Source organism: Lygodium microphyllum, chromosome 12 (assembly GCF_053477565.2).
Source record: "Lygodium microphyllum isolate KBCC chromosome 12, Lygodium_microphyllum_v1.1.10, whole genome shotgun sequence".
Lineage (NCBI taxonomy): Eukaryota > Viridiplantae > Streptophyta > Polypodiopsida > Schizaeales > Lygodiaceae > Lygodium > Lygodium microphyllum.
The window spans coordinates 74,369,657-74,397,116 of record NC_141146.1 but is presented as its reverse complement, the minus strand read 5'-3'; the positions used below and the strand labels follow the sequence as shown (position 1 = coordinate 74,397,116).

General features: G+C 42.5%; 1 protein-coding gene across 1 annotated transcript; it reads right to left on the bottom strand.

Moving 5' to 3' along the window:
- Positions 1–145: 145 nt before the first annotated feature.
- On the bottom strand, positions 146–27,222 carry UBC27 (ubiquitin-conjugating enzyme 27). Its single transcript, XM_087689617.1, has 5 exons — positions 26,780–27,222; positions 1,964–2,012; positions 1,694–1,853; positions 736–825; positions 146–664 (listed from the first exon to the last, which is right to left on the bottom strand). The coding sequence occupies exons 1-5, from the start codon at positions 26,955–26,957 to the stop codon at positions 557–559; spliced, it is 585 nt and encodes a 194-aa protein (XP_087545743.1). The 5' UTR covers positions 26,958–27,222; the 3' UTR covers positions 146–556.
- Positions 27,223–27,460: the final 238 nt, after the last annotated feature.

Sequence of the window (27,460 nt, the reverse complement as noted above, 5' to 3'; positions counted from 1 at the left end):
GCCCTGAGAAAACAGCTAGAGATTCTATGAACAGCTCAAGAACATGAGAATATATTTGCCCACTAATGTATATTTTTTACTTTGTTTCAAATCATCTACATAAAAAATGTTATTGAAATGAGCAATAGAACAACACAGAAGATAATTTGACCTAGTCAATAGAAGTACTTTACTTTTGCAGCCAAATAACAGTTTCATGTTGTTTACAAACCTCGCCATGCAAGTAGACAAAGCCAGTTGTCCCTGGGATAAAAAACTATCTATCCAACATGGTCCAACCATGAAAAACACTGCTCTTGATTGAACCAATTAGCTGGCAGTAATCCCACTGAATGTCATAAAGTGAGCGGTAATTCCACTTGAAGATCAAGCTGTTGCATTAGTGCAAATAAGTAAATATGCAAACACCTTGGGAAAAGCCTGTAACCAGCACTATAGTGGTTTCATTTTTTTCCTGGACGTATAGAGGTTCCATTAACTTGATGATAACAATAATGTGCCACAATCACCATGCAATATTTTCCACAAAAACTTCAAAATCTGCTATTGGTTGCTATCAACCGCTGCAAAGCTTTTCAAGTGCTGCATTCTCATCCCCACCAACACTCTGAAGTGCTGCGATTGCAGCCTCTTTAGGAAATCCCATCTCCACAAATTTCGTAACCTGTAGAAGGTACAAGCAAGTCAAATGTGGGACACTTCCTAGTATGCAAATCAGAAAATGAAGGGCAGTACCTTCTCTTGAATTCCAACAGAGGATCGCTTTGCAAATGTCTCTGTCCAGTAGCGAGCTGTAGCCAAAAAAGTTGAATTATGCTTCAAGTACTGCAAAAGTAGCGAACACAAACAGTCAGCTTCTGATGCATGCTTACATGCATCATTATTATTCACCAAAAACAAAGCACAAATAAGAAAATTAACTCTCTTTGTGCATGTCACAATCATGAACCAAAGAAGTGCAGATGAGCAAAGAGCTATTTTAAGACTTTCTTCAAGCCAATACATCTAGTGTCTATAGAGGAAACATTCTATCAAGACACCCAATTGCTATCAGCTGCTAATGTTCTCCCTTCCCTCGTCTGTATGAATTTTGAGTCTAGTCAGTGCGGCAGGCACTTTAATGTTAACTCAAAACACATTCGCCCTTCCTAGCACAGGCTTGGTAAACTTTTGGCAAACACTAAGAGAAAGAGTACAAATTTGAGTCTAACTTGTGCCACAAGCACTGTATATTACATCAAGACACATCTTAGCTTAGGCTTGGTGAGATTGAACAAAGTGTGTTTTTCATTTTTGAAAAGCAGGTGCAAATGTACAACAACCAATGCCTCAAATTTAACTCAGAACTTGTTACATGCCACAATGACAAGCAGGCAAACACTGATACTACTTCAAGAATTGGAGGTCTAAAACTGGCTTTCGCTCCAGTCATGACAAGCTGGCATGACTGGATATTTTGGACCTTTAAGATAAGATACAGCTTGCTAAGAAGGAAGCAATAAGAATTGGATAATTAAACTCTTGACAATATAATTCATGCTAATGAGCCTGTGTTAACCAATGGCTTGGGTGAACTTCAAAAACGCTAGGGTGGTTGACATGAAACTGCATGCTTTGGCTAAACACTTTACAAATTACATCAATGATCAAGTCAAATTAAACAGCACATCAAAAGTCATCCCAAGATCCTTACTTGCTCAGCAACAACAGCATCCTGTGGATCTCTGGGCTCTGGGGCAGAGAGCAATGCTTGCAAAGAAAGCAATGCAGTCTTAAGGGTTAGGGCTGGGCTCCATTGGTCTTTCAAGATGTCTAAACATATTGCCCCATTCTGACTGCTAATGTTAGGATGCCTGCAAAAAGCACAAGAGTCCTTTTTCATAATACAGATTGGAAAAAGGACCAGATTATTAAGCATCCATGGATAATAACAAAAGAAAAACACCTAGAAGATGACACTTACCAAACCTTGGTGATGAACTGCATTTTTGGCGGTTCAAATGGGTAAGCAGCTGTTGTGTTATAACCAAAAAATATCAAATCTCTCTCTCTCTCTCTCTCTCTCTCTCTCTCTCTCTCTCTCACACACACACACACACACACACACTTGTTTCCTTATGTTGCATCTATATGCTAGCACATGTATACAGTGTATGACACAATGGCAGTAAACTGTCAAACATATACATAGGTCCCATATTGGGCTGATTTTTGAAGTCCATGAAGGGTTGACAAGCACGTTCGGTGAACACATTTCTACTCACAAAAACTTTGTTTGTAAAGGGTTGATACAAGTGGTACCCCCTTGCTTTCTGCATTGTAACCAATGAAAATGCACTTGACTACCTTGTCTTACAAGTCATGTCTTCGTGGTTGTTGCACCAAAGTTGTATGCCAAACAACCAAAGACACAAATGTGTGACACCATTGGCTTCCGGTCCTTCTAAGCCTCAGAAGGCATAACATTCAACCAATGCTAGTGGGGTTGTGATTCAGCACATATACTACACGCTAATAGCATCAAGCCAAAACTTTGGGGGCAGCTTATTGTGTGATTACTGGGACTCTGATACCATGTTAAAATGGTGTGCAGCAATAGAAGCAAAAGGACACAACTGATAGAACTGCTGTAAACACAAAAGAATGAAAAGAGCAGCATGAGCATGAACTCAAAGAGAATAAACTCAGGAAATGAAATACCAAGACACAAGACTGTATATAAAGGCAGACGTAGTGGGCAAAGGCAACCAGCAAAGTGCTGCAGTCTTCCTCTCGCCAGCAGGAAGCAAAGCGTGCTCATATGAATCAATGATCAACAATGGAGGAGGAGCAATCAATAAATAGCCTGGGAAAATACAACAGTATGGCCTAAAATGCAGTTAGCCAGCATTAAATGCACCTGCCTCAAATGAGAAATGCCCTCTAGCTATCAGCCCTGTCACCCAAGGTATGTATAAAGTACAATGCTAACACTGCTACAATCAGGTGACCACTTCTTCATACTGGCAACCTGATCCACAAGCCGTGCAGACCTGTGTTTTGTTGTCCCAACAAATGTCCAGCTCCAAATGTGGCTCTTTGATAATCCTCTACCTCAGCTGCCCCTGCATTTGCTGATTATGGCCCTGATTCCATCAGCTACAGCTGCATTTTGGTTCTCAGTAGACCGTCCTTTGATCTTCTGCCTCCAAAGCACACTTGGACTGCTTCTCATTATCTCCTATCCCAGCAGCTCCCGAGGACTACATTTTGCTCCCTCTAGTGAGCAACTTTTGTTAGCTATATAGTCAGCTCATGAGTGAGTCTAGGCATGTGTGCAAATAGGCTGCGCATTTTAGTATTATTTAGGCTCTACAAAATGCAGGTTGATGTGTGCAGGAAACAGACTGCCTAGCACTGTTGGATGTCACACGCAAGGTCTTCAGCACCTGGAGATGTTGCCCAACTAGATTTAACGCTGACATCATGCTCCTCTTTGAAGATTTTGGCTCCCGCACATGGTTTTGATACTATGTGAGAGTGCACAATGGAAAGGAAAGTGAACACGAAGAGGAGACATAGAGAGAATGCAAGTGAGAGAAGGAACAATGTGACTACAATGGTTGATGCCCCAACACGCAGCTCTATGCGTTAGTGTGGGCACCAGATGATAGTAGGGGGATGAGAGAATGAGGAGGGCTGGGTGATCACGAAGGATCGATATGGATAATGAGACTGGGAGGGCACGCCACCTATATATATATATATATGTGTGTGTGTGTGTGCATGCGCGCGCAAACTGGGGCCACAACTGGTAATAAAGTGACCACAAGCCTAAATGTGGGCCTCCAGGACAATCGAAAGTGCCCAAAAAGAAATGCACTGATGAGCTCTCCATCTAAGGTGCCCAAAGCACATAAAACGACAGACAAATACAATGTCAAAGCTCCTAATGTCCTCATTTGACTTGGACTGAGGCTCACATGCAGAAGATGACCACATAAGACACACAACTGCTAACAACTACATCCACTTTTAACATGGTATCAGATTTCAACATCTACATTTGTGTTTCTGTCTACTACTGATTATTAATCATCATTGTTTGTTGCAGCTGGGTGATCAGCTTCTAGGACTTTTCAACCTGCGTTCCACTATTGCAATCACCTTCCAAGCTGTGTTGACTGCATTTAATGCTGTTGCTACCTGTGTTAGTAGTATAGTCAGCTCATGAGCAAGTCTAGGGCTGTGTGCCAGTGGGCTGGACATTTTAGTGTTATCTAGGTATTTCTTATTTGTCATTATTGTTGGGAATAAAGGCTCTCGTGTCTTTTAAATGTGCTCAAGTGTGAACACACCCTTAGCACTTGTACTTTCATATATATATATATATATATATATATATATATATATATATATATATATATATATATATATATATATATATATATCTAAAAACCTAAAGAGGTACACACTTGTCACTATACCCACCAATCGTGTTCACTCTGCTGACTTCTCTCTCACTCTCTATGTTGCTAGCATGCATTGCGTGTCTCGATCTTCGCACTTTCTGTCACTACAAACTGGTATCAGAGTGTTTGGTTACAACTTCGTGTTTCCAAGGAGTGTCAGGTCGCAGCACTTGACAAGTGAGCCAGAAGGAGTGCACGCTTCTTGAGGAGAAGCACAGGCAGGCGTAAGTCAGCGAGCAGTTGACTAGCTGGGCGAGTAAGCAACTGCTGGACAAGCAGGCAACTGCTTGACAAGCAGTTGACGAGCGTGCAACAGGCTGGGTGAGCAGGCAACGGCCTAGCGAGCAGGCGATGAGCTGGACAGTGTGCTAGGTCACGGGACAGGTAGTAGTCGACAAGTGAGACAGTACAGTCCCAGTGTGCAGCAGACGGAGTCAAGCAAAAGACGACTAGTACAGGTCATGTGCAGCATGACAAGTCAGGTCGATGGGGCAGGACCAGCAAGGCGCTGACCAGCATGGCAACGGCTTCACAGGCACTGACGACGCGACTCCACGGCGCACCACGGACGGGCGACGATCAACCGGCGACTTGCACGGGGTCATCTCCGTGAAATTTCTCAACATTGGACCCATAAAATTAGGGGCTTTTATCGTATTGGTGAAATTCTATTCAATTGAGTCAAATTGGCTGACATTGGTGCACATTTGGACCCGAAAAATTTGGGGCTTTTGCAAAATTTTGTGAAATTTTGCTAATTTTGCCTATTTTATGCTTTCGGGAACATGTATTAATGCAATTGGGACAAATTGGTCAATGAAATTTGGAGGCTTTGCTGAAATTGCTCTATTTTGGTAAAATTGGCCTATTCTATGCATGCCAAAGACAATGCAGATGTATGGTTAATGCTTTGAGCACAAAAATTTTGGGGCTTTTGACCGTGCATGTCAAATTTTATGCCCATGGGTACATGTACAACAGAAATTGCAGCTAAAATTTGGGATTTCTCATGTAATGTGATGTATTTGCCCTTGGAACAGCTGTAATCAGTTGTGGAATGCTGTAGCACACGGTTTGGTGCTTCTGAAAATTTACTTACAGATCTGAGATTTCTGCTTCTACGTGGTCATTTATTATTGGTTGGTACTTGTTTGTACCTTGGTCACTTGTGCGACAGTTTGGGCCTGCATTTGCTGAATTTTTTGGTCACATTTGGGCTGAAAATCATGGCTAGCAGCAGTGACAACAGTAATCTCATGCATATTAAGAAGCTTGAAGGAGCACATAACTTTGCAGTCTGGCAAAAACAATGCTACAATATCCTGAAGCAGAAAAAACAAGCAAAGCCAATTAAGACTAAAGGGGCAAAGCCTGCAGACATGGAACAAGAAGATTGGGATGAAATGAGCTTGCACGCTCAACCATCGAGCTATCGATTTCTGATGCCTTGCTGTTTAACATTCAAGGTTTGGATTCTGCATATGCTATTTGGACTCCATTGGAAGAATTGTACGCACAGAAAAGTGCCGCAAGCAAAGTGTATTGGCTGAAAAAAGCTTATGGATTTGCGTATGAAAGAGGGTTCAGCAATGTCTACTCACTTGAGTGAGTTTAACTCCATTTTCAGCCAGATGGTTGCCTTGAAGTTCTTCATTGATGAAGAATTTAAGGCTACATTCTTGCTTTGCACTCTTCCAAAGAGTTGGGATACATTCAGGACTGCTATGAGCAATTCTAATGCGATTCTTTTGTATGCTGATGTAGAGAGTGCTCTACTCATGGAAGAAATGAATCGACAGAACAATGCATCCAATAAGTCTTCCAGTGCTTTGCATACTAGGAGCAGATCACCGTAGAAAGGCAAATCTGAAAGCAAGGGACGTAGTAAATCACGTGGCAAAGATGTTGAATGCTATCATTGTGGCAAGAAGAGTCACTTTAAACGTGACTGCTACAAATGGAAGAAAGAGAAAGGAAAGGGCAAGGAGACAGATGATAGCAAGGAAGAGAAGAAAGAGAGTCAGCCTAAGAAGAGCAGTGTCAAAATTGAAGAGATGAATGTAGTCACTCATGACAGTGACAGTGGGAATGACGTGCTCTTTGTCTCTTCACATATTGGTGCACATGCTTTACTTGCAGATACAGATGATGACATGCATACCTGGATTCTTGATTTAGGTGCTTTCTTTCATGTCACCCCTCATCGTGAGCGGTTCTTTACCTATACAGGGGGTCGACATGGTGTTGTCCATCTTAGGGACAACTATCCATGTGACATTGCAGGCATTGGCAGTGTGCAGTTGCAGTTACAATATAGTTCTGTCTTCACACTTCAACATGTACGGCATATACCTCAACTCAAGAAGAGCTTGATTAGCACTGGGCAGCTAGATGACAATGGATTTCATACCACCTTTGGTGATGGGAAGTGGAAGATCTGTAAGGGATCTAGAATGATTGCCAGAGGGTGTAAAAGTGATACCTTGTATCCTCTCCATGTATCTAGTGTGAATGATCATATTGTTGTCGTGACTGAGTAGCCAAGTGTTTCTTTGTGGCATGGCCGGTTGGGACACGAGTCAAATTGAAATAAAAGTACTTTCTCGTTTGGGTTACTTACCTTGTCTTCGTTATACTGATTTTGAGCATTGTGATCATTGTGTTTATGGTAAACATACACAGACGTCTCATAAAAAGTCTCTTTCACTGAAATCTTCTTCTCTAGAGTTAGTACATTCAGATGTATGTTAGATGCCAAGATTATCTTTAGGGGAAAAAAAATATTTTGTCACCTTTGTCGATGATGCTACACGAAAGGTATGGGTTTATCCTATTTGTAGCAAGGATGAAGTGCTTGACAAGTTTAAAAATTTCTTGGCATTGGCTGAAAATCAGACTGATAAAACACTTAAGTGTCTTCGCTCTGGCAATGGTGGGGAATATATGTCCAAGGCCTTTCAGGCATTTTGTGACAGCAAAGGGATAAAGAGAGAGCTCACTTCCCCTCATAATCCACCCCAAAATAGAGTTGCAGAGCGTATGAATCGGACCATACATGATAAGGTCTGTACGATGCTGTCTCATGTTGCATTACCCCATGGTTTTTTGGGCAGAGGCTGTTATGACAGCCGTACACTTAATTAATCGGTCACCAAACAAGTCTTTCGGGAGGGGAGTTCCCCAAGAAGCGTAGTTGGACAAGCCACCTTCATATACTCACCTGAAAGTGTTTGGCTGCGAGGCTTTTGTGCACATTCGTAAAGAAAAACGCAACAAACTTGAGCCAAAGTCCTGTAAATGCATTTTTCTAAGATATAGTGAGGAGGGTGAAATGGGGTATAGATTGTGGGATCCCGAGAAAAGAAAAGTAGTATGCAGCAATGATGTTAGCTTCAGGGAAGATCGCATGCATAAACAGCCGAAAAGACTGAGGGGGTCCATAGGATTATATTCCGGGAAGAAATACCTTTTGGACAGCAAAATGTGCCCGTTGTACAACAGCAAATACCTGCTGTAAATGAACCTGTAAATGCAAAAAATAATGCTGGAAATGATCAGCCAGCTATTGCCTATGATAATGAGCCATTACATGTGCAGGAACACCCAGGACAACAAGCTGTTAATGCTGATTTGCAGGCTGAAATGCCAAGACAACATGCTGAAAATGGAAATTTGCAAGAACCAGCAAACAATGATCATTGGGTTAGGAGATTGTCTAGGGATACTAGACAACCTGATAGATTCATTCCTAGTGCAAACAATGTGGCTGATTATGTCATGTTGACAGACTGTGGTGAACCGTCTTGCTTCAAGGAAGCAATGGACAGATAGAACAACAAGAAATGGTATAAAGCCATGTTGTTAGAAATAGAATCTCTTGAAAAAAATGGCACTTGGGACTTGGTGCAGTTGCCTAAAGGGCAGAAAACACTTCATGCAAATGGGTTTACAAGATGAAGGTCACTTCTGGTTCCTCACCAAAGTACAAAGCAAGATTGGCTGCGAAGGGGTACAAGCAGAAACATGGAATTGACTTTGATGAGATTTTCTCTCCTGTACTACCTTGAGAACCATTTTAGGCTTGGTTACAACTGAAGATATGGAGCTCATACAAATGGATGTAAAGGCTGCATTCTTACATGGTGATCTGCATGAAGACATATATATGCAACAACTTGAAGGGTTTGTGGAAAAAGGGAAAGAGAAGATGGTATGTAAACTCAAAAGGAGTTTGTATGGGCTAAAACAAGCACCAAGAGAATGGTATCATAAATTTGATACATTTATGCAATCTCAAGGTTTCCATAGAAGTCAAGTGGATCACTGCTTGTACACTAAGAAGGCAGTAGATGGCAGCTTGATTATCTTGGTTCTGTATGTTGATGGCATGCTGATTGCTGGCAGGGATACTCATGCCTTGGATTCACTGAAGCAAAATCTTCATGGCAGCTTTGACAAGAAGGAGCTTGGTGATGCAAATCACATTCTTGGCATGTGAATACTTAGAGATAGATCAAAAGGATTGCTCTATTTATCTCAGTAGGAGTATATCTCCAAGGTTTTGCAACGTTTCAATATGGAGAGGGGGAAACAATTGGGTTCCATTGCCTCCATATGTGAAACTCAGTGCAGAGGACAGCCCTACATCTCATGATGAGATGGCTGAAATGGCCAAGATACCAGATGCTTCAGTTGTTGGCAGTTTGATGTATGCTATGGCTGTTACACGTCTTGACATTGCCTTTGCAGTGGGAGTGGTTAGCAAATACATGTCAAACCCTGGCAAAAAGCATTGGAAAGCAATGAAAGGTATTATAAGATACCTCATAGGCACAAAGGAGTTGTGCATCTGCTTTGGAAAGCAGAAGGCGTTTATTGTTGGCTTTATGGATGCAGACTATGCTGGTCATGCGGATTGTAAAAAGTCCACTTTTGGGTATGTGTTTACTTTCACAGGAGGAGCAGTCTCTTGAATATCCAGGCTACAAAAGTGTGTTGCATTGTCTACTACAGAGGCAGAGTATGTGGTTGCCACTGAGACATGCAAGGAGGCCTTATGGCTTTCACGTTTGGTGGGAGAGCTTGGCATCACAGAGTTACCTGTTCTCCATTGTGATAGTCAGAGTGCTATCATGCTAGCACGGAATCTCGTCTTTCATGCGAAGACGAAGCACATACAAATGAAGTACCACTTCATTAGAGATGTACTTAACAACAAGAGATTTGAGCTTGTCGAAGTTCATACAGATAATCCTGTAGACCTTCTCACAAAGGGTCTTCTAGCAGAGTGGTTTTGCTCATTGCTGACAAATGATGGGAGTTGGATAGATATATATATTTCAGCTTTTTACATACCTAGACTTAGCTAATTCTTTTCTCCGCATTGCCTTTAGGTGGGAGGTTGTTGGAAATAAAGGCCCTCGTGCCTTTTAATGTGCTTGGGTGTGAACACACGCTTAGCACTTGTACTTACACATATAATCTATCTAAAAACCTAAAGTGATACACTCGTCATTGTATCCAAAAATTGTGCACTCTCTCTACTCTGCTCTCTCTCACTTTGTCTCGCTGCTGCTAACAAAAAGTTTGCTCATTGCCGACAGATGATGGGAGTTGGATAGATATATGTATTTCAACTTTGTATATACCTAGACTTAGCTAATTCTTTTCTCCTCTTAAGGCACATTGCCTTTAGGTGGAAGGTTGTTGGAAATAAAGGCCCTCATGCCTTTTAAATGTGCTCGGGTGTGAACACACCCTTAGCACTTGTACTTTTGTATATATATCTATCTAAAAACCTAAAGAGGTACACACTCGTCATTATACCCACAAATCATGTTCACTCTCCTGACTTCTCTCTCACTCTTTCTCTGCTGCTAGCAAGAACTGCGTGTCTCGATCTTCACGCTTTCTGCCACTACAATTATGGCGATGATTTTGGCATCTATTGCTAGCCAAGCTGATCACATTATTGGCATATTTTTGGCCTTTATATTCAGGCTCTCTTCTCCACAATCAGTCATTCACCAATTACAAATTCCAATGCAAGTAATGTTGGAGAGAGTGAGCCGATGCCAATGCCCACACAACTAATGACTCCACTATTGTATGTGTCTGTCTCATGTTTGGTATATGGATTCCTTCTTTTCTCTCTCTTCTGCCATGCATTCAGCAGTTTATTTCAGCATTTTTCTATGCTTCCATCATTGCATCCACTTCTAACAACTGCACCCACAAGTGTTGTCACTTGATTAGACAAGGCAATGCAATTATCTCCAAGCTTCATTCACCTCAATATCAATCCTAGAGACAAGACCAGCCTACGGCTCATTCAATCACTTATACTCCATTGTATCAGCACGATTCAAAGTTCAATTTTGTGTTTTGAGTTTTCTTTGTCACAAGTATAATTGTACACTCTATATTCCTCCCACCAAACCCTACCGTTTCTCAACAAATGTCCTCCAAGAGGGATGTGGGCAGTAGTGGGCAATGAGAGGGCTGAATGATGGCTGCCTAGAATGAGAGAATTAAAATGTGGCGTGTGCAAAGTGACTAGAAAGATCCCTAACACCTAACACAGAGATGAGACAAGCAATTGTCTAGGATGGTGCTCAAACACTTAAGGTGCGATGAATGTGGGCACCCAAACACTTTTGCTACTTTCAATATTTGAATTTGGGGATATTAATGAGCTGAAAATGGGGATTGTAGTTAATTAACCCTTTGTTGCTTAACACGAGCAGCTGTGTTCATGCTTTAGGTGGACAACCTCATTTTGATAAGTGACTACACACAAATGGTGCTAAAGACCCAAGATGCCCTCAACCAGGAGTTCAAGATGACCAGCAAGGGACTGCTTCACTTCTTTCTCAACCATGAGATACAACAAAGTCAGCGGGTGTTTTCGATTTTCATAGCAATATGTTAAAGAATTATTAGCTCCTTTCAAGATGATTGTTGTCCTATTTTAGTCCAATGGATGTGAATTGGAAGGTGCAAGTCAGCTTATTGGCTTGATCTATGCTTTTAGGTTGGTCTTCCTACAAGGTTTACATGTGAACCCAAGAAAACTCATTGGCACACATCTATGGGACTTTGAAATTCCTCAAGTACACATTTAATCATGTTTTGCTCTTTCTAGTAGACTCTGGTGATTTCGACATGGTATTGTGTGATGGACTGATTCTAATTGGCCAAGAGATGTTGACCATCAATAGTCAACTACAAGCTATTGCTTCTTTTTGGGCTCAACAATTGTTTCATGGAGCAACAAGAAGCAATGCACAACATCCTTTTCTTCTACAAAGGTAAAATATCAACCAACATCTACTACATGTTGTTAAGAAGAATGCAAGGGTTTTGGCTAAAATAAGCCTAAAATAAGCATGTTTTGGGGCTGTTTAAGTGGCTAAGTGCATTTCTTAGCACAACACTCCCTCTCAAGCCCAAAATAGGGCGAGAAAAGTAGGCCAGCCTAAATTTTAATTTACCTGAATTCTGTCTGCTTCGTGAGCCCCTCTATTGAAGTTCACATACGCAAAGCCATCCGGATCCTATACCTCAAAAGAAGAAACAGGCAAGGGTTTTGATTCATGCAACACAAAAGAATTGTACAAACCTGGACCTGGCTGAGATGATAAAGATGGATCGCCAAACGTTTCGAATGCCGTATGTCCTCCATGATCGGAGAGGTGGCCAGCCTCACCAACCGGTCCGGATGTGGTAGCAAAACTGGTAGGAGGGGTGTAAACATCACCGTACTTGTTGCGATAGTACTCCTTAAAGTCCTCCTCTGTCATGTTAGTGAAATCTGGTGAAGGTGGAGTGTCGTCCTCCTAACCAAGTCCATAATGCCATCTCAAGGCCTCCAATGATGGAGAAGCCTGATAAGACATCATAGGAACCGGAGAAGAAGGTGACTGGGACATTGTGATTTGGTTACGAGTCGTATTGTGTGCCTCGCACAAAGACTAGCTCTCAACAATATCCGCAGGATACTCTTTACAAGAGCACCGGCTCTGATACCATGTTAAGAAGACTGCTAGGGTTTTGGCTAAAATAAGCCTAAAATAAGTATGTTTTGGGGCTGTTTAAGTGGCTAAGTGCATTTCTTAGCACAACACATGAGAGGTTGTGTGGCTTCGAAGACTATTAATGAGCTTTTGACTATCCTCACTGCCGTGCTACTACCATTCTTATGCGACAATCAAAGTTGCATAGCTACTATTTGGAACCTGATGTTTCACACACACACACCAAGAATATCGAGATCCAATATTATTACATCTAAGAGAAGATATTGGATAACAAGGTACAATGGAGTATAGTAAGAGAAACGATAACTTGGACAATCTCTTCACCAAAGCATTACATCTATACTCCAAATGTCTTAATCTCAAAATCATCTGGGATCCAAGAGGGAGAACTATTGAGAAACCAAGTCATTCAGTACATTTTGCCCTCCATTCCTATTTTTGGCTTCCATTTTACAACCCCAAAAAGGCTTTCTAGGCGCCTCCCGAGAGAGTCGAGATGTGGGGCACCACCTAAGAGACTTTAGTGGGCCCCACTTGAGACAATTTGTGCCTATAAATATGGCACCCTTCTATTATTCTCTCTCCACATTCCTCCCTTCTCTCTCCAACCTCTCCACTGCTATTCACACCCCTCAAGAGGACATTATAGTTCATGGCCGACTTCCACCATTTCCATCCCTCTTGCTACCACGTGCCATGTCTTCATCACCCTTAGGCTTGCGTTTATGGTAGCAAACCTTCTCTCTCCTGTTGGCGACCTCACTCCACAATTGACATTAGCTTCTACAACTCCATCCTTTTGGGTTTGGGGTTTTCAAGCCTCCATAGGCTAACCCCTTTTCGACATTGACATCAGCTCTAATAGATACTTGCTATCCTAGGAGATAGCATTCGCAGCTCTTTCTCCACCCTAGGTTGGATTTCTTCATTAGACAGGCCATTTTATTGATCCTCATCTTTCGGAGTAGGCGTTCGTAGCTAGTGATCATCTTCTTCTAATGGCTTGAGAGGACTACAATCCGCTCCCTTGACAACCGTCCTTCACCTTCAACATTTACCTTTGATATCCTATTGCCGAAGGACTACATTTCGCTCCCTTCGTTGTGCAAACTCTCTATAGGTGTTGCTGCTTGATTCAAACAAGACAATACAATTATCTTCAGAGCTTTGGCTCTACTCTATCAGCTTGATTCCCTTAGCATGATTCAGTGATTCATCATCATTATTATTATTCTTCTTCTTCTTCTGTGTTTTCTAAGTTTCTCTTCTCTCTTGGTGTTTGCCATACACACATTGTGTTTCTCCCTGCAAAACTCACTCTCTCTCTGGTTTGCTTTCACAATAGTCATATTTTGACATGGTATCAAAGCCAAAGGTGCTCATAGAGCCAAGAAATTCCTTTACATCGGAGAAGGCAAATATAGATTGCGAGAGCCACAACACCTTTTGATTATCCTCCCATTTCCGCTGCATCATCGAGAGTTATCCTTATCTTCTTCTCTCTCCCACCTTCCTTTTACAAGTTGACACTCCAGTGCTATGGCTTCCCCTAGTGGACAATCCACTGGGTGCTTCTACAAGGGCAAGAATGGTCATTCCACCGACGACTGTCAACTTCAACCTTTGCTCCCCACACTACTAAAGTATATGTCTACCACCAAGCACTCCTTGTGCCAAATCTCCCTTTTGGCCACAATCGTTCTACATCGGCTATTAGAGTATTACACTCAAGGCAATAAGACGCACCCGATGCATACTAAGTCCTTACAAGCAAAAGGAGGATCGTCAAGCACCACAACCTCCTGGAGACTGCCACAATGCCCTAAAGTGGTTTTCCCCCACCTATTTTCAAGTCCAACATCTTCCACGACCATGGCCTACAGTTCTACAGTCCGTTCAATCGAGAGAAAGTGATTGTTGGATACCACCTTCTCATTTGTCCGCTCCTTTGAGAGATAGTGGTTGTTCGATTCCTTCCACTTCTTCGACTCCACAATCTACTCTCCTAAGAGACAGCAACTATTGCCCACCTTTGGCTCAGCATGAGTTTCACCTTTCCCCTTCCTTTTATACTCGCATTCGAGAGGCCACCTCTAGGAGCTCTCACACTTTTGTTCCACTGCAACCCCAAATAGCTTCTTCAACACCACCAACAACATTTCCTTGGTCATCAAATATTTTGGAGACCATGATCCATGAGTTTCCTGATTCCCTCTCTCTCTCTCTCTCTTAGAGGGGGATTTAGCGAGGGATTCAAATGAAGCTCATCTTTCTTCGTCAAAGGGGGATCCCTCATCCTACAATTCTTCACACACCTTGTCGACAACCCTTGGGGTGGTTGACATCTCCATGCCCCATTTCCTCGTCTATTTACTCATCCTCTTTTTACCATTGACACCCAAGATCTATAAGTTCTTCCTAGTTCAAGGCTCTAGATATTTCAACCATGGCTTAGTGGCTAAGCTTGCATATACCTTCTAGCATGGAGTGACGAAGCTTGTGGCTTCTGTCCCAAGGTTGATGTTCGCATTCTATCAGTTCATCATGTCTATTGTTCTTCACTACATATTATCTTACGAGTGGAACATTGGGATCCCCAAGTTGATCTTCTTCTCTCTCCCACACTCTCTTTTTTGCTTCTTTTTAGGCTTGAGAGGGGATGCTGAGAAACCAATCATTCAATACATTTTTCCCTCCTCCATTCCTAATCTTGGTTTCCATTTACAGCCCTAAAAAGGCTTTTTGGGCGCCTCCCAAGAGATTCGAGGTGCCACTTGAGAGACTTTAGTGGGAACCACTCAAGTTGTCTATGTTGATAAATACAACACAGACTCCACCCATTCATCATCCCACTTATTCATTCCTTCTGATATTCTATCATTCTCTCTCCACATTCCTCCCTTCTCTCTCTAGACTCTCCACTATTATTCACACCCCTCAAGAGGACATTACAGTTTGTGGCCGGTTTCCACCATCTCCATCCCTGTTGCTGCCAAGTGCCTTGTCTTCATCACCCTATGGCTGGCATTTATGGTGGTAGACCTTCTCTCTCCTACTGGCAAACTCACTCTACAATTGGCATCAACTTCTACAGCTCCAAGCACCTACATTTAACTTTCTAGTCTCCATAGGCCGCATTTATCCCTCTAGTGATTGCTCCTCCATTAGGCATTAGCTCTGCTCCACTAGCATCATCTTTTTGCTTGCATTTGGCAATTCATTCATCTAGCATAAGTACTCTTTTATCTAGCGTCATCTTCAAATTTGCGTTTTGTAGACTATGTTGGGAATAAATGCTCACCATGCCTTTTACAGTGTTCAAGTGTGAACGCACCCTTACACTCTTGTACTTTATATATTATCAAAACCTAAAAAGTGGTGCACTCGTCTTTGTTCCGAACATCCAATGTGCGTGCTCACACTCCTCTCTATTGCTCTCTACTCTCTGTGCAATATCTGACATGCTCACCCTCAACTCACTCAATCCAAATCCGTCAAGCTCTAACAAACTAGTATCAGAGCCAGTGACGAGCGTCAAGCCACGGGATAGGCGAGCATCTCTACATTGACACATGGCGTGCAGGCCCGTTGGCAGGCAGTAGACTGTCGGGACCAGCAAACTCGTGCTATCGTAGGTGTCACAGGAGTCGCAGGCGAGCAGGTATTGCAAGAGTTGCAAGCAGGCTTAATGGGTAGCAAGCCACAATTTGCAAACGCCGCAAGGCACACGATAGGTCGGGCGACAGGTCGACAAGGGGTCAGGCAGCTGATGGCACGCAGCCAGGCGGACGAGACCGACACACGCGACCAAGACCAGCGCGCCATGATACCTGCACACGGCGACCAGTCCACAGTGGCCAGGCGGCAGATGGACGAGCAGGTCAACGTTTTTTTAAAATCTAAAATTTATGTTTTCTCTCCCTTCTATACTAGGCGTTCACATGCATAGGCACAAAGTGAAATTTTGCCCAAGAAAATTAGGGATTTTCTCCAATTAGGGGACTTCAATGCGAGACAAGGCAATCCGACTCAGAAATTGCACATTTGGTGCACATCAACCCGAGAAATTTTGGGGATTCTCACATGGGGTTGGATAGTATATGTGTCTTTCAACTTTGTACATACATAGACTTAGCTGATTCTTTTCTCTATCTTCATGCACTTTGCCTTTTAGGTGGGAGGTTGTTGGGAATAAAGACTCACCATGCCTTTAGAGTGTTCAGGTGTGAATGCACCCTTACACTCTTGTACTTTATATATTATCAAAACCTAAAAAGTGGTACACTCATCTTTGTACCAACATCCAGTGTGTTGTGCTCACACTCCTCTCTACTGATCTCTACTTTCTGTGCAATATCTGACGCACTCACCCTCAGCTCACTCAGTCCAGATCCATCAGGCTCTAACAAGCTAGAGACTCCTACTTCATATGGCGACCTTCATTATCATAAGCGTCAACTATCTGGTGGCGTCTTGCTATCAAAACCCCTTTTCAACATTGACATCGGCTTCAACAAACACCTGATATCACAAAAGACTCTGTTTGTAGTTCCTACTCCACCAGAGGTTGGATTTCTTCATCAAACAAGCCGTTCTGTTAATCCTCATCGTCAAGGATATGCGTTTGTAGCTGGTAATTATCTTCTTCCGATGGCTTGAGAGGACTATGTTCTACTCCCTCGATAGCTATCCTTCACCTTTAGCATTTACCTTCGATATCCTATTGCCGAAGGACTGCATTTCGCTCCCTTCACTGTACAATTTCCCTATAGGTGTTGCTATAACCCCAAAACTCAAGTAAATTAATGAGTTTTAACCATTCTTTTAAATCAAGAGTGGTTCGAGAGAGTTTAAGTGTCCCACATGTAATCCCTAATTGGGAGACCCCAAACTTTCTATAAATAGACAACCTATCCTTCTTTAGCCAATCTTGTTTTTGCAAGTTTTAGGCGCTCTAGCTTTGCTGCCTAACCCTTTCGTGGAGAACATCTCAGCCAAAGCTGCCCATCACTATTTACCACACTCTATGTAGTGACAGGGAGCGCGAGGATCGAGACACAGGGATTGTCAGCAGTAGTGAGAGATAGAGAGTGAGTGAGCACAATTTGTGGGTACAATGACGAGTGTACTACCTTAGGTTTTAGATAGATAGATAGATATATGAAAGTACAAGTGCTAAGGGTCTATTCACACCTGTGCACGTATAAAAAAGCACGATGGCCCATTATTCCCAACAAACTCCCACCTAAAGGCAATGTGCCTTAAGAGGAGAAAAAAATCAGCTAAGTCTAGGTTTATACAAAGCTGAAATACATATATCTATTCAACTCCCATCATCTGTTGGCAATGAGCAAACCGCTCTACTGGAAGACCCTTCGTGAGAAGGTCTGCAGGATTATCATCTATATACACTTTAACAAGCTCAAAGCTCTTGTTGTCAAGTACATCTCTAATGAAGTGGTACAAGCTCAAAGCTCTTGTTGTCAAGTACATCTCTAATGAAGTGGTACTTCACCTGTATGTGCTTCGTCTTTGCATGAAAGACGGGATTCCAAGCTAGCATGATAGCACTCTGACTATCACAATGGAGAACAGGTAATTCTGTGATGTCAAGCTCTCCCACTAGACATGAAAGTCATAAAGCTTCCTTGCATGCCTCAATGGCAGCCACATACTCCGGCTCTGTAATAGACAATGCAACACACTTTTGTAGCCAGGAGATCCAAGAGACTGCTCCTCCTGTGAAAGTAAACACATACCCAAAAGTGGACTTTCTACAATCTGCACAACCAACATAGTCTGCATCCGTAAAGCCAACGACAAATGCCTTCTACTTTCCTAAGTAGATGCACAACTTCTTTGTGCCTTTGAGGTATCTCATAATACCTTTCACTGTTTCCCAATGCTTTTTACCAAGGTTTGCCATGTATCTGCTAACCACTCCCACTGCAAAGGCAATGTCAGGACGTGTAGCAACCATAGCATACATCAAACTGCCAACAACTAAAGCATATGGTATCTTGGCCATTTCAGCCTTCTCATCATCAAATGTAGGGCTGTCCTCTGCACTGAGTTTGACATATGGAGGCAATGGAACCCTAATTGTTTTCCCCCCCTCCATATTGAAACGTTGCAGAACCTTAAAGATATACTCTTGCTGAGATAGATAGAGCAATCCTTTCGACCTATCTCTAAGTATTCGCATGCCAAGAATGTGATTTGCATCACCAAGATCCTTCATGTCAAAGCTGCCATGAAGACTTTGCTTTAGTGAGTCCAAGGCATGAGTATCCCTACCAGCAATCAGCATATCATCAACATACAGAACCAAGATAATCAGGCTGCCATCTGTTGCCTTCTTGGTGTACAAGCAGTGATCCACTTGACTTCTATGGAAACCTTGAGACTGCATGAATGTATCAAACTTATGATATCATTCTCTTAGTGCTTGTTTCAGCCCATACAAACTCCTTTTGAGTTTACATACAATCTTCTCTTTCCCTTTTTCCACTAACCCTTCAAGTTATTGTATATATATGTCTTCATGTAGATCACCATGTAAGAATGTAGTTTTTACATCCATCTGTATGAAATCCATATCTTCAGCTGCAACCAAGCCCAAAATGGTTCTTAAGGTAGTCAGCTTGACTATAGGAGAGAAAATCTCATCAAAGTCAATTCCATGTTCTTGCTTGTATCCCTTCGCAACCAATCTGGCTTTGTACTTTGGTGAGAAACCAGAAGTGACCTTCATCTTGTAAACCCATTTGCATAAAGTGTTTTCTGCCCTTTAGGCAACTGCACCAAGTCCCAAGTGCCATTTTTTTCAAGAGATTCCATTTCTAACAATATGGCTTTATACCATTTCTTGTTGTCCTGTCTGTCCATTGCTTCCTTGAAGCAAGTCGGTTCACCACAGTCTATCAACATGACATAATCAGTCACATTGTTTGCACCAGGAATGAATCTATCAGGTTGTCTAGTAGCCCTAGACAATCTCCTAACCCAATGATCATTGTTTGTTGGCTGTTCTTGCAAATTTCCATTTTCAGCATGCTGTCCTGGCATTTCAGCCTGCAAATCAGCATTAACAGCTTGTTGTCCTGGCTGTTCCTGCACATGTAATGGCTCATTATCATGGGCAATAGCCGGCTGATCATTTCCAGCATTATTTTCTGCATTTACAGGTTTATTTACAGCAGGTATACAGACCTCCTCAGTCTTTTCGGGTTGTTTATGCATGCGATCTTCACGGAAAATAACATCATTGCTGCGTACTACTTTCCTTTTCTGGAGATCCCATAATCTATACCCCATTTCACCCTCGTTACTATATCCGAGGAAAATGCATTTACCGGACTTTAGCTCAAGTTTGTTGCGTTTTTATTTACAAATGTACACAAAAGCCTCGCAACCAAACACTTTCAGGTGAGCATATGAAGGTGGCTTGCCCAACCACGTTTCTTGGGGAATTCCCTCTCCCCCTCCGTCCCAAAGACCTATTTGGTGACCGATTTATCAAGTGTAGGGCTGTCATTACAACCTCTGCCCAAAAACCATGGGGTAATGCAACATGAGACAGCATTGTACGGACCTTATCCTGTACAGTCTGATTCATACGCTCTGCAACGCCATTTTGGGGTGGATTATGAGGGGCAGTGAACTCCCTCTTTACCCCTTTGCTATCACAAAATGCCTGAAAGGCCTTGGACACATATTCCCCACCATTGTCAAAGTGAAGACATTTGAGTGTCTTATCAGTCTTATTTTCAACCAATGCCAAGAATTTTTTAAACTTGTCAAGCAGTTCATCCTTGCTATGAATAGAATAAACCCATACCTTCCGTGTAGCATCATCGACAAAGGTGACAAAATATTTCTTTTCCCCTGAAGACAATCCTGGCATCTGACATACATCTGAATGTACTAACTCTAGAGAAGAAGATTTCACTGAAAGAGACTTTTTATGAGATGTCTGTGTATGTTTACCATAAACACAATGATCACAATGCTCAAAATCAATATAACGAAGACAAGGTAAGTAACCCAAACAAGAAAGTACTTTTATTTTAATTTGACTCATGTGTCCCAACCGGCCATGCCACAAAGAAACACTTGGCTACTCGGTCACGACAACAACATGATCATTCACACTAGATACATGGAGAGGATACAAGGTATCACTTTTACACCCTCTGGCAATCACTCTAAATCCCTTACAGATCTTCCACTTCCCATCACCAAAGGTGGTATGAAATCCATTGTCATCTAGCTGCCCAGTGCTAATCAAGCTCTTCTTGAGTTGAGATACATGCCATACATGCTGAAGTGTGAAGACAAAACCATGCTGAAACTGCAACTGCACACTGCTAATACCTGCAATGTCACATGCATAGTTGTCCCCAAGATGGACAACACCATGTCAACCCCCTGTATAGGCAGAGAACCACTCACGATGAGGGGTGACATGAAAGAAAGCACCTAAATCAAGAATCCAGGTATGCATGTCATCATCTATATCTGCAAGTAAAGCATGTGCACCAAAGTGTGAAGAGACAAAGAGTATGTCATTCCCACTGTCACTGTCATGAGTGACTACATTCACCTCTTCAATTTTGACATTGATCTTCTTAGGTTGACTATCTTTCTTCTCTTTCTTGCTATCATCTGTCTTCTTGCCCTTTCCTTTCTCTTTCTTCCATTTGTAGCAGTCACGTTTAAAGTGACCCTTTTTGCCATAATGATGGCATTCAACATCTTTGCCACGTGATTTACTAGATCCCTTGCTATCAGATTTGCCTTTCTGCTATGATCTACCCCTAGTATGCAAAGCACTAGAAGACTTATTGGATGCATTGTTCTGCCGATTCATTTCTTCCATGAGTAGAGCACTCTCTACATCAGCATACAAAAGAATCACATTAGAATTGCTCATAGCAGTCCTGAATGTATCCCAACTGTCTGGAAAAGTGCAAAGCAAAAATGTAGCCTTAAATTCTTCATCAATCAAGAACTTCAAGGCAACCAGCTGGCTGAAAATGGAGTTAAACTCACTCAAGTGAGTAGACATTGTTGTACCCTCTTTCATACGCAAATCCATAAGCTTTTTTAACCAATACACTTTACTTGCAACACTCTTCTGTGCATACAGTTCTTCCAGTTGAGTCCAAATAGCATATGCAAAATCCAAACCTTCAATGTTAAACAGCAAGGCATCAAAAATCGATAGCTCGATGGTTGAGCGTGCAAGCTCATTTAACTCATCCCAATCGTCCTATTCCATATCTACGGGTTTTGCCCCTTTTGTCTTAATCGGCTTGCTTGCTTCTTTTGCAACAGGATATTGTAGCACTGTTTTTGCCAAACTGCAAAGTTATGTGCTCCTTCAAGAAGCTTTATATGCATGAGATTACTGCTGTCACTCCTGCCAGCCATGATTTTCAGCCCAAATGTGACAAAAATTTTCAGTAAATGCAAGCCCAAACTGTCATACAAGTGACCAAGGTACAAACAAGTACCAACTAGCAATAAATGATGATGTAGAAGTAGAAATTTCAGATCTGTAAGTAAATTTCCAGAGGCACCAATCCATGTGCTACAGCATTCCACAACTGTTTACAGCTGTTCCAAGGGCAAATACATCACATTACATGAGAATTTCCGAATTGTAGTTGCAATTTCTGTTGTACATGTACCCACGGGCATAAAATTTGACACGCACGGTCAAAAGCCCCAAAATTTTTGTGCTCAAAGCATTAACCATACATCTGAACTGTCTCTAACATGCATAGAATAGGCCAATTTTGCCAAAATATAGCAATTTCAACAAAATCCCCAAATTTCACTGACCAATCTGTCCCAATTGCATTAATACATGTTCCCGAAAGCATAAACCGGGCAAGTTAGCAAAATTTAACAGAAATTTGCAAAAGCCCCAAATTTTTCTGGTCCAAATGTGCACCAATATCAGCCAATCTGACTCAATTGAACAGAATTTCGCCAATACAGTTAAAGCCCCAAATTTTATGGGTCGAATGTTGAGAAATTTCACTCAGATGAGCAAAATTTCAACAATTTTGGCAAAATCCCCAATTGAAATGCACCCGTCCGTTGACCCATCAGTCATGCACCCATGAGCCCCGCTGGTTCTGTGTGTCGCACGCCTGGTTGCCTGCAATCGCGTGGTTGTCTGCAGCCCGTCAAGCTTGCGAACCAAACTGTCTGTCAAACATTCCACCTAGGCTGCGACCTTTCGACAGCTGCTTGACCGCCACGTTGGTCCCGTATGACTAACGTTGACCCGTCAATTCTGTTCGCATGCTAGCAGGCACCCGCTCGCTCCATTGCTCTTTGCACCTGTCGACTGTCCACTACTGCTCGTCAAGTCCACCTGAGACTCCTGCAGCACCTGCCGTCTGCTTCGTCTCGAGAAGCGTGCACTCCTTGCCACTCTAATACTAGTTTGTAGTGCCGGGGAGCGCAAGGATTGTTAGCGATAGAGAGAGACAGAGAGTGAGAGTGAGCACGATTAATATATGTATATGAAAGTACAAGTGCCAAGGGTGTGTTCACACCCGAGCACGATGGCCCTTTTTTCCCAACACTCTGATGCTTGTTTCTAGCCTACCCTTTGCAATTTACTTCCCTTAAGAGTTGTCACCTACTATCATCTACCCTTCAAGTGGCTAGACATGGTTGAGAAACCACATCATTCCATACAATTTCCCTTTTGCATTCCCATTTTTTGTTTTAGTTTCCAACCCCAAAAAGGCTTTCTAGGGCCTTCTGAGAGCGTCGGAGCATCGTTCGAGACACTTCAATGGGTGAGACTTGAGACTGTTCATGCCTACATATTCGGCACCTCCCATTCATTCTTCACCTGCATTCACCACACTTCTTCCGTTCATGAGATCTTCATCTCTTCTCTCTCTCTCCTCTACTTCCACCATCTCCACCCCTTCCTCCTACCAAGCGCTTATGTCCCCTTCACCCATAGGACTACAGTTGTGGGAGCAGGCTCCTCCACACTAGCTAGAGTCATCATTCACATCTTGGCAGCAGCACTCCATCTCCATCTACTGCTACTAGGTGTCAATCATCTCCTTCCCAACACTACATTTATGGTAGCAGTGGCTTCTTGGCTACTGCTCCCCCACCTGGTGTCACATCCTCAGCTGACGTCATCATCTCTAGAGGCTCATGGACCTTGCATTTGTCAATTTTTGCCTCCTCCATCATTAGGCGACAATGCCCCTACTCCAAGCATCATCCAACTATTTGCATTTGGCTATCAAGGTCACCATCATTTGCCGTCATCATCCTCAGGCCCTACATCTTGCGTTGAGCATCCTATTGGCTTCTTAAGCATTTGGCGACCTTCACCTCAAGTTGGTGTCAGGATCAATGGTCATTGGATCTTGTGTTTGACAGCCTGGGTTCACCATCTCTTCATCCCTACATTGCAGATTCAGAGGCTTCTCTTTGATGGTAGTCTCCTTGCTCTAGGAAACACCTCATTAACCCTGCATTTGCAAACTTAAAGGCTTCTTGAGCAATCTCCCTACTCTAGAGCATCTTTCATACTACGGCACCCTTGAATCAAATTCACTTCATTATTTCAATCCTCATCATCTTGTTCATCTAAGTCTCTTCTCTTCTCAGCGTTTACTGTATACACTCCGTGCTTCTCTCTGCAAACCCTATTGTCTCTCTATTTGCTCAGCCATTTCTTGACACGCATCAACCTCGCAACCTGCATACCTTGCATTTACCACTCCAGTACCTTTTGATCAGCCTAACAACCACCCATATTGTTGTGTTTTCCCCCTCCAGTTGCGATCCTGCACTCTACAATCTCTAGTTTGCTGCATTTGGTGATCCTTGCAACCGCCCAAGCTGTCACCACTCTCTAAAGATTGCATTTGACAATTTTCTCTCTCTTCTACATGTCCAACGCAAACCCAGCATCATCCTTTGTTGTGTTTGTTGTTGTCCGACATCTTGGAGGTCCAACGCAAACCCAGCATCATCCTTTGTTGTGTTTGTTGTTGTCCGACATCTTGGAGGGTTCCTTACTACAATTCAAAATCCATCAAGAGTACAACACACTCTCCAGCTCATTACCTTTGCCTTGGTCCTCAAGACACGAGTTTGGGGTACAATATTTCTTCACTACATAGTGTGTCTAGCTACATGAGCATTGTAATATTGAGATTCATTCATTTATGATCTTCATTGTGCTCATTGTCTCTGTGTTACCCTAGCCCTAACTATGTTCTATTGAGTCTATGCTTTGTTGTACACTTTCATTTCTGGTCCTGTGTTAGGGTATTTCTTTACAATTGCCGCCTAATTCAAATAGGATAGTGCAATTATCTTTAGAGCTTCGGGTCCTTTGCATCAACTTGATTCCCTTAGAATGATTCAATGGTTCATCATTCATCATCATCTTCTTCTATGTTTTCTGAGTTTCTCTTCTCTCAATGTTTGTCGTACACACTTTGTGCTTCTCCCTATAGACCCTACTGTCTCTGGTTTGCTTTCATAGGAATCAATTTTGACAAGTATTAGAGGATTAGATGGCAAGCATGCAAACAGCCCCAATAGGCAAGTGGACAAGCCCAACTAACAAGTGGCCAAGTAGATCGCATAAGTAGCAGGCAGTTTGGGCAGCATAGTTGAATGGGCAACAATCCAAAGCGCATTGGACAATCAAAAGGGCAACGCCGTCAGGTAATGGATATGTTGGACCAAGTTGAGCACATCTTCGGGTAGCAAGTCAACCATTTCTACACGCCAATTGGGCTGGGATCTACAACTATATACAGGCTGCTGCCAATGTGGCCATGTACTTTTTGAGAGCCAATGAGGTTTCCTAAGAGTGCTACATCCAACACACTCTCTTAGATACTATGCTACAGTTTTCAACTATTTGGCATTCATCTTCTTCGTAGATTCTCTCTCTTTTCTAGGTTTCACTCTATCTAAGCTCCTGCATCCGCTTCTGCATCATTGCACTCAGATAGATTCATTATTATTTTCATTCAGTGCATTTTTGAGTTGTCTCTATGTTTGTTATACACACACTATGTTCCTCCCCTCAAGCCCTACAATTTGTCTACATCATCACATGAGGGTATCCATAGTGTATCCTAGATCTCCTTGAATCCTGTTGGCTGCTGGTTGTTAATCATAGTAAACCATATCCAATTTCTCTACATCGTCACATTAGGGTATCCATAGTGTATCCTAGATCTCCTTGAAGCCTGTTGGCTGCTGGTGGTTAATCATAGTAAACCATATCCCATGCCCATCGTGACAATCCCATACTTGGACACATGCAAGTAAATGTTAAAATCACTAAGCACAGCACCGAACTGTTTGAAGTCACACAGGTGCAGATACTGATGTGCAAGTGAGCGAATGCAGAGGCATCTATTAGAGGAATATAACAAAAAAGGGTTATACAAGCATGAAACATATAGCTGATGGCCTCAATATTGATAATGGGAACACGGCCCACTGACATTCACATGTGCAAAGACTTCTTTGATGGTTGAAAAAAAGAGTACTGACTAACACAGGTGCAGTAAGCAACTTTCTCAATCTTCATGGTTGCAACACAGAGGAATGACTCATGCGATTACTGATGTGCAAGTGAATGCATGCACAACATTGATGATGGGAACACGGGCCACTGACTTGCACATGTGCAATGTCCAACGATGGTTGGAAAACAGAGTATTGACTAACACAGGTGCAGGTAGGCAATGTCGTCGATCTTAATGGTCAAAAAGCAGAGGAGCAACTTGTGAGATTACTGATATGCATGTGAATGCATGCACAGGCATCTATTAATACGTAAATTGGGATGCGACAGAGAAAAGTTATATAGGCTAGTGAGAAGGTAGAGCTGATGTCCTCAGCATTGATGATGGAGACAGACACAGGTGCAATGTCCTCAAATTAATGGTTGGAACTTATATAGGGTAAAGAAAATGTATAGCCAATGTCTGCGGTATTGATGATGGAAACACAGCCTATTGACTGACACAGGTGCAACGTCCTAAAATTTAATGGTTTGAAAACAGAGTACTGAACACAGCCTACTGACTGACACAGGTGCAATGTCCTCAAATTTAATGGTTGGAAAACAGAATACTGACTTAAGTAGGCAGAACGGAAGGCAAACCAGGAGGATACAAACAATAAAAAATAGGGTTTTGGTCTTTTAAGTACTCAGAATTGATGGAAACGCACAGAGTGACGGTGGGAGGACTGTGTGCTTACCAGGCAATTGGATGTCGATGAGGAAGACGCCACCTTCATAAGGGGTGCCAAGGGGGCCTTCAATGGTGCCCTTCATGTGGGCCAGGTCATCGCCACAGATCTCGATGCTCACACCGGAAAGCCTCTTGTCTCTCTCGATCTCCACCAATTCCTTCTGCACCCGGGACACGTCCAGCATCCTTCCCTTTCCTTACTCTTGTCGATACAAGAAAAATAAGATGATGATGCTGATGATGAAGGAGGAGGAGAGGAAGAGGAAGAGACAAAGAAATAGGGCCCCCTTCTCTCTCTGTCTCTCTTACTAGTCCTGCTCCTTGTAGGCTGCTAGGAGGCTTTCCTCGAGGAAAAGCTTACAAGAAGAGGCATCTTTCTACACAGTCTAACCACTTCTAAAAAGACTATGATTGCTTGCCTTTGTGTATCATCAGCCTCCCCCTTCTTCTCTCCCTTTACATTTATTCTAGGACACATTTATTCTAAGACAAATTGAGATTGAAGGCTCCCCTCCCCCTCTCTCCTTTACACTTATTCTAAGACACAAGCTATTGAAATTGAAAGTGAAACTGAAATTGACTCACATGAAATGAACGGACCATTTTGATGGAGTTTCAAATTGGATTGAGACTAATGAGCCGCAACCCAATTGGGTGGAAGTGTGTGTCAATTATGGGAGGTATAAAA

What these genes read in the sequence shown, in the direction of transcription:
- UBC27 (XM_087689617.1), bottom strand. Translation starts at nt 26,957, where the DNA reads ATGCTGGACGTGTCCCGGGTGCAGAAGGAATTGGTGGAGATCGAGAGA. An exon ending in CATCGACATCCAATTGCCTG is followed by an intron (nt 2,013 to 26,779) that starts GTAAGCACACAG and finishes ATAACACAACAG; the next exon opens with CTGCTTACCCATTTGAACCG. An exon ending in CAGTTCATCACCAAGGTTTG is followed by an intron (nt 1,854 to 1,963) that starts GTAAGTGTCATC and finishes TGCTTTTTGCAG; the next exon opens with GCATCCTAACATTAGCAGTC.